The following is a 14,848-nucleotide window of genomic DNA, read 5'->3' as shown; positions in this document are numbered from 1 at the left end:
GCACGCATATATGTAGTTTTTAATACAAAGACGATGCCGTGAGCTTCATCACTATCAGTCAGCACTTTACTGCCCTGGAGCTGGTTCAAGTGATACGATTGAAACCAGTCATACTTAAGAGAACCCAGGACTTGAATCAGCCGCATCTGTGTTGGCACGCCCTTACTATACATTGTCTACGTTCACCTGCCGCTTGCCTCCCCCAGTTAGTAGGGGTTATTTGCATTCAGACATGAATTGTGATCCATTGCGCTCATTGGCGTAAGGTCTGTTTCTGAGCATGTGCAGGGCTATTTCATGCAAGATACGGCACACAAAGAGACTTGCTTCCAATGATGAATTATGCCCATTGTGTGTAATTAATCTCCTCTTCTTATCCCAAGAAACCACTGAATGAACTTCTCAAATCCATATTCTCTAGATCACTACCACATTTCAGGTTCTGCCTGTTACATTATTGCACCACATTCGGGAAACTCACTCTGTCTGCTGTCTGTAGCCGAGATGCACAGCCTGTGAGTGAGGACCTCAAGTGGGGTTCTACGTAGGACTTCCTTATGGAATCTCCTGATTGTCAACCTATTCTATTAGGAACCTGCCTCCATTCAAGGTCAAATATCAAGTGTGCATTGACCGTTGATGTTCCAAAACAATTCTGATATTTGTGACCCTAGTTAGAAAAAGAAAAATTGAACACTGCTGATCTTTAGTGTACTTGCTAGTTTCTAAATATAATGTGGAGAAAAAAAATTGCACGTCGTCACTTCTGCAAACATCTGTATCTTGTGCAATCAATGTATCTGTTCTCTCTACATTAGTAGTTATTATAAGTAACCAGAGTTATGACTGCAATTATTGTTTTACTTCTACCAAAAGTTAAGTGACAATTTTATTAATACGGTTCCTTTGTCTGTGTTTTTTTTTTACTTATTTGTTTCAGTTTACATTGGGTAAATGATCTACCTAGGGCATTTCAAGAGGTAAGAAATGTTGCATCCCAAAATGTATGTCTTGTACAGTTACTTCCCAGAATGCCATAAAATGTGTTTTATTTACTAAGGACAGGATGGTCTCACTTATTTTCTTACAACTCAGAGTAGTCCGTTCAGTAGATTCAGTTTTCACTTTGTGGTTCTTTAGTCGTCCTCGAACTACAACTAATTGCTTACTTTTTTAATTAGGATTAAGGACTATGCCAAGTAATTACATCTTCATTATTTAAATTACTAATAGGCTGTAGGATTTGCTTTATGAATCATATAGAAGTCACAATCAGGTAACTCACAGTGAACATTGCAGTACAGATTACATAGGTTACACCAGCAGCACAGGTAATGTGTTTATAATAGCCAGAAATGTTTGCTGAACAAAACAAGTGAGTTATGGTGTTTAGTTTCAGTATGGAATATATTTGGCACATTTTATAAAAGTCTCACGTCTCCTCTGAAGAAAAGTAATCTGACCATTCGGTTAAACCATCTGCACCTGTTGGGATCGATACAGATGACCACAGTTAGGTGTCAGCTGCCAATTCTATCTGGACCTAGGCCTGTCTGGTTGATGTAGGATCAGAGGCAGTTGGTGTAAACCATTGTCTGATAACGACTTAGGGCTAGATTTACTAAGCTGCGGGTTTGAAAAAGTGGGGATGTTGCCTATAGCAACCAATCAGATTCTAGCTATCATTTTGTAGAAAGTACTAACTAAATGAAAGCTAGAATCTGATTGGTTGCTATAGGCAACATCCCCACTTTTTCAAACCCGCAGCTTAGTAAATCTAGCCCTTAATATCATGGTGAAGTTATTTTCCTTTTGTCTTTCAGATATATCGTGTGCTGAAGGAAGATGGAGTGTTCATTGGGGCCATGTTTGGTGGAGAAACTCTGTACGAGCTCCGCTGCTCCTTGCAACTGGCAGAGATAGAACGGGAAGGAGGATTCTCGCCCCATGTGTCTCCATTCACTGCTGTCAATGACCTGGGAAACTTGTTGGGAAGGGCTGGGTTTAACATGTTGACTGTTGTAAGTAAAACAATAACCTAGGACTAGCTGCATTGTCTAGTTGTGATTGGCATCATGCAGGGGAGTGCTGGCAATAAGAGCAGACGGGTAATTGCCCATGGCCTCTCATGTTTTAACCGACAAGGGCGATCATGATAGATTGCCAGGGCTTCCTTGAGTCTTACACACAGTCACTCCCCATAATCATCATAAGCCCATATGAACAATAAACCGGAGAACTATTTATGGGAGAGGAAATATTAATAGCCATCCTGCACAGCTTCTGAACCATGGCAACTACTTACCTTTATATACCTTCCCATAATAACCTATGAATATAAACCTGTAGGTGGCGCTGCTGTTCCTTGGGCCACACACTACTGGTTGCAAGTTACCAGCATTCCCCTAACACCATTGTAGTACTTGGTGGACCAGAGTACACGCAGGTTTTCATTGCAATTCCTTCTGAGGTTGGTGATGTTCTAATTAGATTTCACTGTGTCTTGTAACTTTAACAACAAAAGCTACATGCTTTCAAAAGAAATGACAACTCCGTATGAGAAGAAGGTAGAATAAAATCTTCCAAATACGTCCTTGACGGTCTCTACTTGATGTATTGTGCATCTGCAGCAGATAGGGAATGTCAGCCAAGGTTATTATTATTATTGTTTATATAGCATCAATCATATTATACAGCACTGTGAACGGATATGTAGTCATTCACATCAGTGAATAACACATGCCCCGTTGGAGCTTGCAATCTAAATTCACTATAACACACAGACTAGGGTCCATTTTGTCAGAAGTCAATTAACCTACCAATATGTTTTTGTGTTTAATTCTATCTGGCCAATGCCATTCATTTTATGGGCACACCATAGAATGTGATGAGACCCCTATAAAGTTATTACAGTCCCCTCTTTTTAAACCGCCGCTCCCAGTACATAACGTATAAAGACTTTGCCGTGCCACAGTGTTTACATTCAGTTGACAGGTAAAAGATGAACATAATCAGTAATGTAGGTTTGTGTAATAACACTCCTATCTGTGCAGGATACAGATGAAATCCAGGTTCACTATCCTGGAATGTTTGAACTAATGAAAGATTTGCAAGGTCAGTACCCCCACTTATCATTTTTACTTGTTTCTGAACATTGATCAGGTTGTAAACTTGCCGTCAGCCATGGCAACCAATCAGATCATTTCTTTGATCAGTCTAGTGAAATGAAATTACTGGTTGCTATGAGTTTCCAGGCAGTGAAAGTCTTGATGTCATTATTGGACCAGAGACCCAAATGTGACGTATCTGAAGCCTGGGTTGATTGCTGCTGACAGTATAGCAGATTTTAAAGACCAGATGCTATAGTTTGTGTTGCCCAAAACTTTCTATTATCAGTCATAACAAGCAGAAGTAATCATGACAGATCTTTGTTCACGGCCAGTATGTTAATCCTGACAACTGTGCAGGCAGCAAAAAGCTGAAATCTGTATCCGCTTTCCAATATAGTATAATATATATCTGCCGTATAACATATTGTTGGCGGGAAGTCATTGAAAAACACAGACCTAAAACTAAGTAATATTCTTACTTTAAAAGCTTAGTTTTGTTCCATGCTATAGATTACAGTTTCCGCGGTGTGCTTGTTTATAGGATGTTTAAAATTACTGAAAATGTTGTAGTAAAATTGCATAAAGTCACTGTGACCTATCTTATAACTTCTACTTTCACCACTAGGTGGTGGTCAGATACAGGATTAAATATTCATTGCTGCTAACCCAGTTTCACCGCTGTCTGTTTTACTTTGTCAGATAAAACCTAGTTTGTTTCATGGCTAAAAAAAATTCTTCATATGTGTATTTTATTTTCAAAAAGGGCCTTTCACTTCCAGAGCAGCTTGCAATGAAAAATTATGACTCTATTATATTTTTGTGCTCATTCCTAATGGAATTAGCACTATATTATCGGAATCAGTGAGCAAACTTAAAGTGTAAATGTGATATGTAATAAGTGGATAATGGTATTTCAAATAGCAGATTTGTTTTAATATATTGCATTTTTTTATATTGAGGCAATATGTGTAGTTCTGTATAATGTGGTATGTATATATTAATAAATGATCACTAGACTGTATCCTGAATACTGAGCAGGGCTTGTTAATCTGCATCTCTCCTGGTAGATGTATGCTGACAGTAACTGAAGAGAGACAGGTCTCTTTCATTTCATAATAGTTCTATTTTCTTCCCCCGTCTCCTGTTGTCTTTAAAAAAGCTACTGACAGATGGGGGCATATTTACTAAACTGCGGGTTTGAAAAAGTGGAGATGTTGCCTATAGCAACCAATCAGATTCTAGCTATCATTTTGTAGAATGTACTAAATAAATGAAAGATAGAATCTGATTGGTTGCTATAGACATCATCTCCACTTTTTCAAACCTGCAGTTTAGTAAATATACCGCAGGGAGTTGTAGTAACTTGTGTGTATTCTAGGTATGGGAGAGAGTAACTGTGCTTGGAACCGGCGATGTTTGCTGCACAGGGATTCAATGTTAGCAGCCGCAGCCATATATCAAGGTAACATTTGTGCTGTTGTCCTTGTTCTTTTATTGCAGATTTTCTACTATTTCTGTAACAGCAGATCCCATCTTCACACCAAACACATTACTTATAAATTGTCTTCAACAGTAGGTTCAGCATTCTCCTTTGTCATCTGCCAATATCAGTAGCAATGCTCTTTTATAGGAAATAACATCAACATATTTTGTTCAAAGGATAATTAGGCCTAAAGTTGTTTTATATAAAAGCTTTAATAATACCAGTCACAAATCTGTACATAACATTTCCAGGAACTCATAGGAACTGTTGAATCAATATTATGTAGTGATTATGGGGGAGATATTTTCCTACACACAGCAGACTTCCTGTCAGTAATCCCATTGAAGGACACTGCAGTCAGCCTTTCACTGAAATGGTTAGTGAAAAAAATGAAGGTTTTACTGTATTTAAATGTGTGATAATACTTTAAAATGAAATAGTATTTGTTTTGTAAAGCTGCTCTTGCTGCATAAATCAGATCCTTCCGTTGCTGGGAGATATCCTGCTGAAACATTACTAATTGATAAAAGCAATCATGTAGTCTTGTATTTCCATTATAATTGTTAGGCTGCATTCTAAATATTGGCTCAGTGTTTAAAATGGCTGCCTCCACTGTATGTGACAGGCTCAGTTTAACTTTATCTCGGTCAAGAAAGCTATGTGGATGGTTCAACTCCATACTTGCCAACTCTCCCGGAATGTCCGGGAGACTCCCGCATTTTGCGAGAGACTCACGGACTCCCGGGAGAGTGTGGCAATCTCCCGCATGTGGCAGAATTCTGCCCACTTCCTAGTGAAGTGGGCAGAATTAGGTCCAATACGCCGCGATTCACCGGGAATCGCGGCATTTGGCCCCGCCCCCTACTGTCAAATGACGCGTTTGTGTCATTACGTCACGGGGGCGAGGCCAAAATGGCACGAATTTTGTAGCCCCCGCCCCCATCACGCCCACCTCCCCTGGCAGGCTCCTGGAAGCCAACTTAATAAAGTTGGCAAGTATGTTCAACTCATGTTAATACACCTGCACATATGAATAACATAAAATGAGCAAAATATAAGATTTTCTGTGTAGACTTACTTATCTTCAACGGAAAAAATAATGATCCCCTTATTATGAATGCTCCATTTTCCTGATAGTTGATAGTGTATGTGCCTCCCAAGCAACACAATATAAAATAAGGTTATCATCTCTTGCTCTAGATACTTTTTATTGCATATAAGATACTACCCCATTTATAGTGTAAATTCTGAAGCTGTCATTCTGATGTTCCAACAACTTCAACTACTATCGCCTGATCTTTAACCCCTTCACTGCCGAGACTGTCTTTTTGGGAGGGAGGGGCTGCTTCCCACTCCTCTGCTGAACCTATTTTGGCACTGTGTGGGCTGCTCAAATTCCAACATAAATGTTATATTTATTTTTTTCGGTGCTCACCCACCAATACCCTGTACACACATCACACCTTGTTTTTTTTCCAGATAACCATTACTTTCAATGTATCCCAAAACTAGTTTCCAACAGGTGATAAAATAGTGGAAAAATCATGTTTTTCATACATCTGTATTATAAAAGTTTAGAAAACGTTCACACAATGTGGATTGCTGAATAGCTTAAGGTCTCTGTCATTTTTCTTTTCTTCATCACACATTCATGTATACGGGCTCTTTTTTTTATTTGCTGTATTATAGTGGTATATTGCCCAGTGATCCTCAGTCAGTAACTACTAACGTGCCCTGCTGTTTACAGGATCAAACTCCATTCTTGTAAACAAGGGTGTCCCTGTATCTTGTATTAGCCAGGATGAGGGTGATAGAGGCTTTTTTCAGAGCAACCTCTATCACTGGCCCCTTAGCTCCCATTGCTTGCAGTACTTGGACTATGACAAAAAGAGGACTGATAGAGAACAGGCAGATAAAGTGGAAAAGTTTAGAACAGTTGCTATTGTGACATCACTGGCCACGTCCCTGTGTGGGAATCCACCAGTCTGTACAGTCCATTTCTCTTAATTAAAAGGCTGCAAACCTGTTACTCAGGTGTCCGTACTGCCCCAGAGTGATGCAAGATAATATCTGCCATCTGATCCACCTTTTAGCAAAGGGATGAGACATAAAACTTGAACAGATTATTAAGTTCAATAATGCATGGGCTTTCATGTATAATAATGTTCAATAGGGAGATTACTGGTTCTTAATGATCGTCATGAGCCAAATGTAGTTAGAAAACCATTTTCCCAAATATAAATAACATGTAAAAAGAAACCTGGTTAATTAGGTCCTGTGACTGGAGTGAGCAAATATTTCAGCTGTTTCCGGAACAGCAGATAAGTAAGTATCTTATTCCTTTCATGCAAACGAGTCCCAACAATATGTTTTCTCTTTCTGTAGAGATGTATGGAGAGAAGGATGGCTCCGTACCAGCCACATTTCACATCTACTGTATGATCGGGTGGAAACCTCATAAATCACAGGTAATAACTACTTATACGGATAATAAAGATGATCAATCACTGTTTGCTAGATTCTTATAGATATTGGGTCAGCCAACAAAATGGCTCCGTCCTGTGTGTGTAAATCGGAGTATCTGTTTATGATTACCCATAGTAATAGTATTTTTATAAATGCTCTGCAATTTTATCAAAATTGGGTGCTCTTGGCAATCACTTACAGCCCACATGTCCATCTGCTGCATTTACCAGTACCAGCAAAAGTTCAATAAACCTCCAACTGCTCTTTGGCGCCGCTCCCAAGGTGAGAATTATATTTACCGGAACTCTGTAACCATCAGTAAATACTACCATGACAACCCTGTTATAAACAATTTCTTTTGAAAGCTATTGCTTGCAGTTGGACATGCCCCTTTTAATTACACATTTTCTACTGGCTGGCAGTGGTATTACAACTATTTAATTCTTCTTGACAGTAGAAGCAACATGAAAGTGTCCATTCTTTAATACATAAATTTCTAATAAAGTGTATATTGTGTTGAATATAACTATGTATCTTATCATACCCCAGTGCTCACTGTGTACAAGATGAGTATTTAGGGATCTATTACATTTACATGCCGTACATGAAGGAACTGTTTTCCATAATAAAAGTGTCCACTGCTATTAATTATTCTTTTTACCGTTTGAGAATCTGAGGAATACAGTCATAAAATGGCGGCATTGGTGTTTTAATGTTGACGTGAACGTCGACAATCACACTGTCAAGTTGTCCCTGCAATGGAAGTGTCTGCAGTTAGCCTGCCAACATTTTCATGTCGACAGGTTAACTGCCGACATTTCCTGTGACCGCATCCACTTTCAGGGTGTCTTATTTGCTACCCTCTCATAAAAGCCCTTTTTTTGGAAAGCCTTGTAGTTTTTTATACATTTACATTATCTTAATCACAACCACCAATTTCTGTAGCTCTTCAATGTCACAATTGGTCTTGTAGTAGCTTCTCTGCCCTAAGATGCAACTACAAGCCTGATCTAGGCACTGTGGCTGTAGTTTTGTACTTACGCTTTTGTACAGTGGACTGCACTGACGTATGTTTGATGCCTTTGCAATGGCTAGAACTCTTGCTCAGATTTGTATTCTCATATTTTTGACTTGTTTGGAAAGCTCTTTATACTCAGCATTTGCTAGATGATGGTTCCATTGATGGCTCATTCAAAGTACTATAAAATGTTGCATTGTTTCCTCCTGATGACAACCCAGAGGACAATTCCTATCTGAAACATTTAAGAATTTTAAATTACCTCTGACAAACATCTTACCATGCGATGAAAACCAAGCTACTGTATGTAGAAAAATCTTTGCTGGAAGTCTCGACCCATTTAAGAACTTTTAACTTTCCTGAAAAGTTCTATCCACACAGTCTCTGAGTGCCAGCTGGGAACAAAAGAAGGTCCTGTATAATTTAAAATATAGTTCTTTACTTGACTTATTCTCAATATACTTGGTCTCAGAGACATGAGACCAGATTCCAGATATGGTGGGAGGTAGTTCTGTGTCCATCTACCTCTTTGAGACTACCACCTCACAACCAAAATTTTCCAAAAGGCAATATCCAATTCTCAATACTGTTAGTCCACAGAGAACTGACAAATGAGTTCAAGTTTCTAAAATTTGCTCATAGAAACAAGGAGCCTGAGTCATTAAGGAGAGCAAAGCAAAACAAAAAGGAGTAACTTTGCACCTCGGCAACAACCATGTTGCATTGGAGGGGGAGGTAAATTTAAAAGGTGGGAACATATTTACCGTTGATGTAGAGCATGTCCTAGATCAACCTTTTAAATTTCAGTGTAAAAATAAAGTTATCAAGTATTTGTGTGCTACTTTACAAAGAAGTCAGTATTTTCTTTATGTGCAAATAAACTAATTTGCACCCCTTGCATTGAGACATGGTTTTGTCCAGGATCAAATGTACTCCTTTTTATTGCCTTGCTCTCCTTAATGACTCGGGCCCAAGGAGTCTAAGGAAGCCCTTGGTCTTGACATATTCAAACCACCTTCTTTTCACTGTAGGTAAGTAATCCTTCTTTTTATTTTATGCAGTCTGTTGCCCCATAAGAGTTGGAAGAACAGACTAGAGTTTTGCTGAGAAGATTTTGGCAAAGGAAAATTTACAGCAGCATACAAAATAACAGGAACCAGGAAAGTCTTTAACATTGCCATCCTTTCTCTGTAGGTCAGCCTCCAGTTTTTTCATCACTGAACCTTTGCATTTTCAGTTTCCAACTTTGCCTCCCAATTTAACTTGGCATTATCTTCCTTATCGAATTTCACCCCTAAGATCTGTATATGGGCAGAGGCCTTTGCAAATTCAGGCAGATCAAAATCAAGATCACCTTGCTGTATCCAGAAAGCTTCACTCTTTTCAAGGGTGACCAGAGACCCTGAGGCCCCTAAATAGCTTCTGATGGGTACAGATAACCTCTGACCCTCAAGAGGCTTAGACTACATTACACTTGCATCATCCGCATATGTGACTACAGTCAGAGGCAGTCGGTGGGAGAGCGGTACCCCTATAAAACCACAAACTTGTAATGACCTCAAAAATGGGTCAATGGCAAAAACATACAAAAGTGGACTCAAAGGGCAACCCTGCCTCAGCTCTGAAAGTGTCACCCTGCCAGCTATTGGTCAGAGGGAAGCTCTCCGCCTCCATTATACAAAGTTTTTAACCAATGTCCTGGGATACCGTACTTTGACAAAGTTGGTCACAGATAATCATGGTCTACTCTGGCAGCAACAACATACTACCCACACCCAAGGGTTTTGCACCTCTCAAACATCTCTCTTATTGAGACATCCGCTTCAGAGATGTTCTGCCGTTTTACTGTGCCAAACTGACAGCCTGATAATAATGGCGGGGACAGACACACTAATCTAGAAAAGAAGATTTTTGCAACAATCTTCCTATCAACATTCAAGAGGGTTATTGGCCCCCAATTATAGATGTTGCCAGGCTCTTTATCCTTGGACAACAGAATAAATGATGACACCATCATGGACTGAGGCATCCAGGGCTTTCAAAGCAACTTTTATACACATCCACCAGAAGTGGAGCAAGGAGGTCTTTTTTTTTTTTTGTATAAAACTCGGCTATTATACAGTCTTGTCATGGTGCCATCTTTTGACGCAAGTTGTCAAAAGTCTTCTTAACCTCTTCCACCGTTGATTCTGCTGTCAAGAGAAGAAATCCAAATTATCAGTATCAAGTTCAGGAGTCGCTTTCAAGAATTGAGCAATCTTTTATTTATCCAAAACAAGTCAGTATAGTATGACTTCACGCTCCCAAAATACCCACCCAAGACTCCTGTAAATTACCTTGGGAGTCAATGAAACCTGCTATTAATTTTTTTGTTTCCCTCTCTCTCTCTACCCTGGTGACCCATGATCTATTTCCAAGATCAAAGATTTGTATTCAGACTTCAGCCGGTTAATCTTTTGTCCAGCATCTCTCCCCTCTGAAAAAAGTGACTCCAATTCTTTACTTAGATACTGGCTAAACTTCCCTACTAGCTGACAGAATATAGAAACAATATCTTTCTTGACATCCACCCGCCAATCAGCACTGCTCTCATAAACATCCAGCCGTTCCTGTTGTCACTCTTAAGAGGGATTTTACCCGACCCTGTACAACAAAATCCTTTAACAGAGTGATATTAAGTCTTCACAGCCCTTTACATACATCTGGGTGCTTTCTTGGACCCAGGCAGAAATAGAGGGCCACATGATCAGAATCAGGAACTCATTTTTTACTAATCCTATTAACAGGTCTCACAAAAGCCAGATCTATTCTACTACTTCTTCCATCATTAGAGTAAGTGAAGCCTGGTTTTTCTACCATCTTGTTCAAAAACATAATCGGCTTCCAAAATAATCCTAGTCAGGACCTTGAAATCTTTTTTCAACATTCTACCAGAGGATCCACTTGGCATCCTAACAACATTAAAATCCTCAGTCATAACCACTAGAACAGATGTAAAGAGATGCTGCTTAACTTCATGGAATAAACTTGATTCTTTCTGGCACTGTCTGGGGTCCATAAATATTGATGAGCCTGAGTCTCCTGCCCTCAAGGGTTACCTCCAAAGCAGACATCTACTCATCACAACCTTTGTCAACCAGTGGACAATCACATTCTGAGTGTATGACAGCCAGCGATCAGAATGATAGACCTGTTTGCCTATCTCTATGAGCTTCACGTAATTGCCCTACTACTGTATATAAGCGTGTCTGCTGTAAAAAGAACACATCTGCATCCAGATATTTCAGATGGTCATAGATTGCATGTCTGATTTTCCTGCGCTTAATGCTATTCACATTACTGAAGATCACTCGTAAGGAAAAATCTGCCATTAGAGTAAGAGACAAAAAAAACAGCAGAAAAATGAGTATCCTCATTATAAATCAGAGTCAGAGCTACTTTCCCAACCTCCCGTTTACATATGTGACTCTACTCGCTACTTCTCCGGAAGAGACCTTTTTGTTGGTGGGTCATCTTCTGAATTTGTATCGCATTTCTGTTCCACTCTTTTCAACTCCTGCTCCAATTCTAAAGCATCCAATCAACAGGCATCAGTATCTGACTCAGAGAACACCTCATATATATTGGAAGTAACTGTTAGTTCTACAACTGCTCCTGCCTGAAGTTTTTTTTCTTTTTAGCTGGTTTTTGGACAACACTCCTTTCACCTTCAGGCTTACAAGAGGATTTATTTTTTTTCCTCCCCTTATTCTCTACACCCTTACTCTCTCCAGAAAGAGACACTGGTGAAGAAGAAGATGGTTCGATTGGTCATTGCTCAACCTGAATTACATTTTCTATTGACTGTTGGACAGTTTATGTCTCCTCTTCCAAAGCCTCTTCTTCTACCACCAAACCCGCATCCGGAGAATCCTTATAAATGTTATGCCATGCATTTGGCCAATTCTTCCACATAAATTGCACCTAACATTCACACAGGTAGCAATTACATGGCCAACCTCACCGCACAGATTACACTTAAGGGCTGTGCAAACAGTGGGCACTTGACCAGACTTCCCACATTTAAAACATGTCCTGGGCTCACCTGCATAGAAACACGCCCCTCTTTCACATCCAATGAAGAAAGAATTTATCAGATGTTGGGTTACTTGGTTATACTGCCCCAGTTTAACTAAACCAACCAACCACCAATCTAGACACCATCAGTATGGAGCTTGGAACAAAGCTAAACTTATTCTGCCTTCTGCATCCCTAAACTTGCTGAAAGTTGCCCAGAGTTTATCCATATCAGACATAAGTTTAAAACTCGCATCATTCCCTTGTCTATCTGGTAGGTTTATTACTGCCAATATGTTTGCTGGTACAAAACCCATTTGGTGACACAATAACTCTCATATGACATACCTTCTGTCTGGCAACTCCTCTCTGATATATTTGTTCCTGAATCTGACCATATTCCTCCTAAAAGCCTGGCTTGTATACTTTGTATTAGAACTAAATGTTTGTGACCGCGGCTCCAGGCATTCCCAGGAGGAACCGGGCTACATACACTACTTGTATTATTTCCTTGTGTACCATTTTGTGTATGGTCCAGAGCAGATTGACCACTCACTGTTTCAGATATATCTGCTGACACTTTCCTGCTCAAAATAAAGGGGGGGGGGAATCTAGTGTAGTATTCTCTACTGAAACTTCCATCTGATCTCTCTGTGTTCTGATTCCCTAATTGCTCCACTAATTGTTCTATTTCTGTGGAGGATTCAACTTCCCACATTTTATTGCAAACCTTCCTCGCCTTCATTTACTATCACTTCCTTACTACCTTTACTACCATCTGTATATCCTACTTTATCAGCATCAACTCCATTATTATCCACAATATTGTCACCATTATCACTATGCATGACAGAAGTCTCCTGTATACAATGCTCAGGTATTTCGTCTCTACCCAGCTGTTACGTCTCTGTGCTGGGATCCAATTTTGTGAGGTGTGCTGACATCTCCACTCATCTGTTGTTTACCAATGTGAGGCTGCAGGATTTCCTTTGTTTGAAGCTGTTCCATTTGTTTGCTGCTAGTTTGACTTTCCAAACCTTTGTCTTGTTTAGTAACTGCACTTACTTTCAATGTCACATTTCTCCATACTTGCCAACTCTCCCTGAATGTCAGGGAGACTCCCTGAAATAGGGGTGATCTCCCTCACTCCCTGAAGAGTCTGTCATTCTCCCTGATGCTGAGCCAGTACAAGACGTGGTTGGCTTCGCCATCTGTGGCATGATGACACAGTTCAGAAATTGTGTCCTATGTCCATGTATTGATGCCTATGGAGGTGGCCATTTTCATGGAGACCAAGAGTTAATCAAAGACTGACAGGTAAGACAACATGACTTGAGTAATGGAGACAGAAATGTAAAAGACACTTCAGTATCTAGAGGTTCATTAGCTGCTTTTCTTTAACGCATAGTTGCCTACTCTCCCGAAATGTCCGAAAAACCTCCCAAGAGAGCTGGGCAACCTTCCGACTCTCGGGGCTTAATGACGCAAATATTGTCATCTTAGCCCCACCCCCTGCTGTAATTGGCCAAAATTGTTACATTTGTATAGGGGGCGGTGCCAAAATGGTGCGTTTCATCAAGCCCCACCCCCGCACTCCCACCTCCCCTTAGGTCTCCCTGAAGCAAACAAGGAAAAGTTGGCAAGTATGCATTTCTCTTTATTTCCGTTATCCTTTCTTTTTCCACAATCACTGAACTTGCTCTGGTGACATTCACCAGATTCTCTGGCTGAAAAGTAACTTTAGGTTTTGAAAGCACATCTGTTTGGACCTGGGAGTTGTTTCGCAGAACAGGCCTAGAGGCCTGGGGCTTGCCTGAGGCGTTTACCTGCCCACGGAGGCCCAGCCCAGGGCTTGAACCAGATATAAGACTTCCATAAGCACACTTCCTATCAGGAGTTACAGGGAGTGGCTACAATGAAAGCAGTAGGAGAAGTGGCGTTATGGCATACCACCATATACACCCCCACTTCATTTATCCCTATTTTATCTTGTGATTTCAGTGTTTTTCAGTATATAAAACAGCATAACATATATTACATGTAGTGAGCAGGATCAGATTGTGTAGTGATTCAATTTAGTGCTCCACAAGAAAATTGTAAACAGACCTGAAAATATTTTTTTCTCTCTCATTTTGTACTTGCAGGCAAAGCCAGCCAAGAGAGGTTCTGCTACAATGTCATTTGGAGATCTTGGAAAAGTAAATGAAGTTATATCGAAATCAAAAAAAGATGAAACCTAATAATGCCTCTTTTCACAATACATTGGTCTGAACAGAACAGTAGAAATGGTTTTTATAATAAATGTTTTCTGAAATTGATAACCTTAAATATGTTGGTGTTATGCTTGTATAATTAAAGTGTATCGGTCATGTGGTTTTGAAAAATCTAGTAAAGGGCTCGTTCACACTTTTCCCACTGCTAATGCACTTTTCATCCACTAACTAATGCCAGAAAGAGTGTTAATTTCAGTGGCACAACTATAGGTATATATAGATGTATGTGTGTGTGTGTGTGTGTGTGTGTGTATGTGATATATAGATGTGTGTGTGTGTGTGTGTGTGTGTGTGTGTGTGTATATATATATATATATATGTATATGTATATATATATATATATATATATATATATATATATATATATATATAATATATAAAGAAATGTTATGGTATATTGGTATATAAACTTAGCTTATCAGACAGGATCAAATCATGAGAA

The 14,848-nt window shown here is 39.6% G+C and overlaps 1 protein-coding gene across 1 annotated transcript in view; it reads left to right on the top strand.

Annotated features, from left to right (window-relative positions):
* Positions 1–14,535, top strand: part of NDUFAF5 (NADH:ubiquinone oxidoreductase complex assembly factor 5) — a 34,146-nt gene extending 19,611 nt beyond the window's left edge. Inside the window, exons 6-11 of the mRNA XM_075203951.1 lie at positions 941–980; positions 1,824–2,021; positions 3,054–3,114; positions 4,489–4,572; positions 6,979–7,061; positions 14,278–14,535. Of these exons, the coding sequence (XP_075060052.1) occupies positions 941–980; positions 1,824–2,021; positions 3,054–3,114; positions 4,489–4,572; positions 6,979–7,061; positions 14,278–14,373 (562 nt within the window). The 3' untranslated portion in view covers positions 14,374–14,535. The remainder of the gene's footprint in view (positions 1–940; positions 981–1,823; positions 2,022–3,053; positions 3,115–4,488; positions 4,573–6,978; positions 7,062–14,277) is intronic.
* Positions 14,536–14,848: the final 313 nt, after the last annotated feature.

Source organism: Mixophyes fleayi, chromosome 3 (assembly GCF_038048845.1).
Source record: "Mixophyes fleayi isolate aMixFle1 chromosome 3, aMixFle1.hap1, whole genome shotgun sequence".
Lineage (NCBI taxonomy): Eukaryota > Metazoa > Chordata > Amphibia > Anura > Limnodynastidae > Mixophyes > Mixophyes fleayi.
This window is presented reverse-complemented; position numbering and strand designations above follow the sequence as displayed.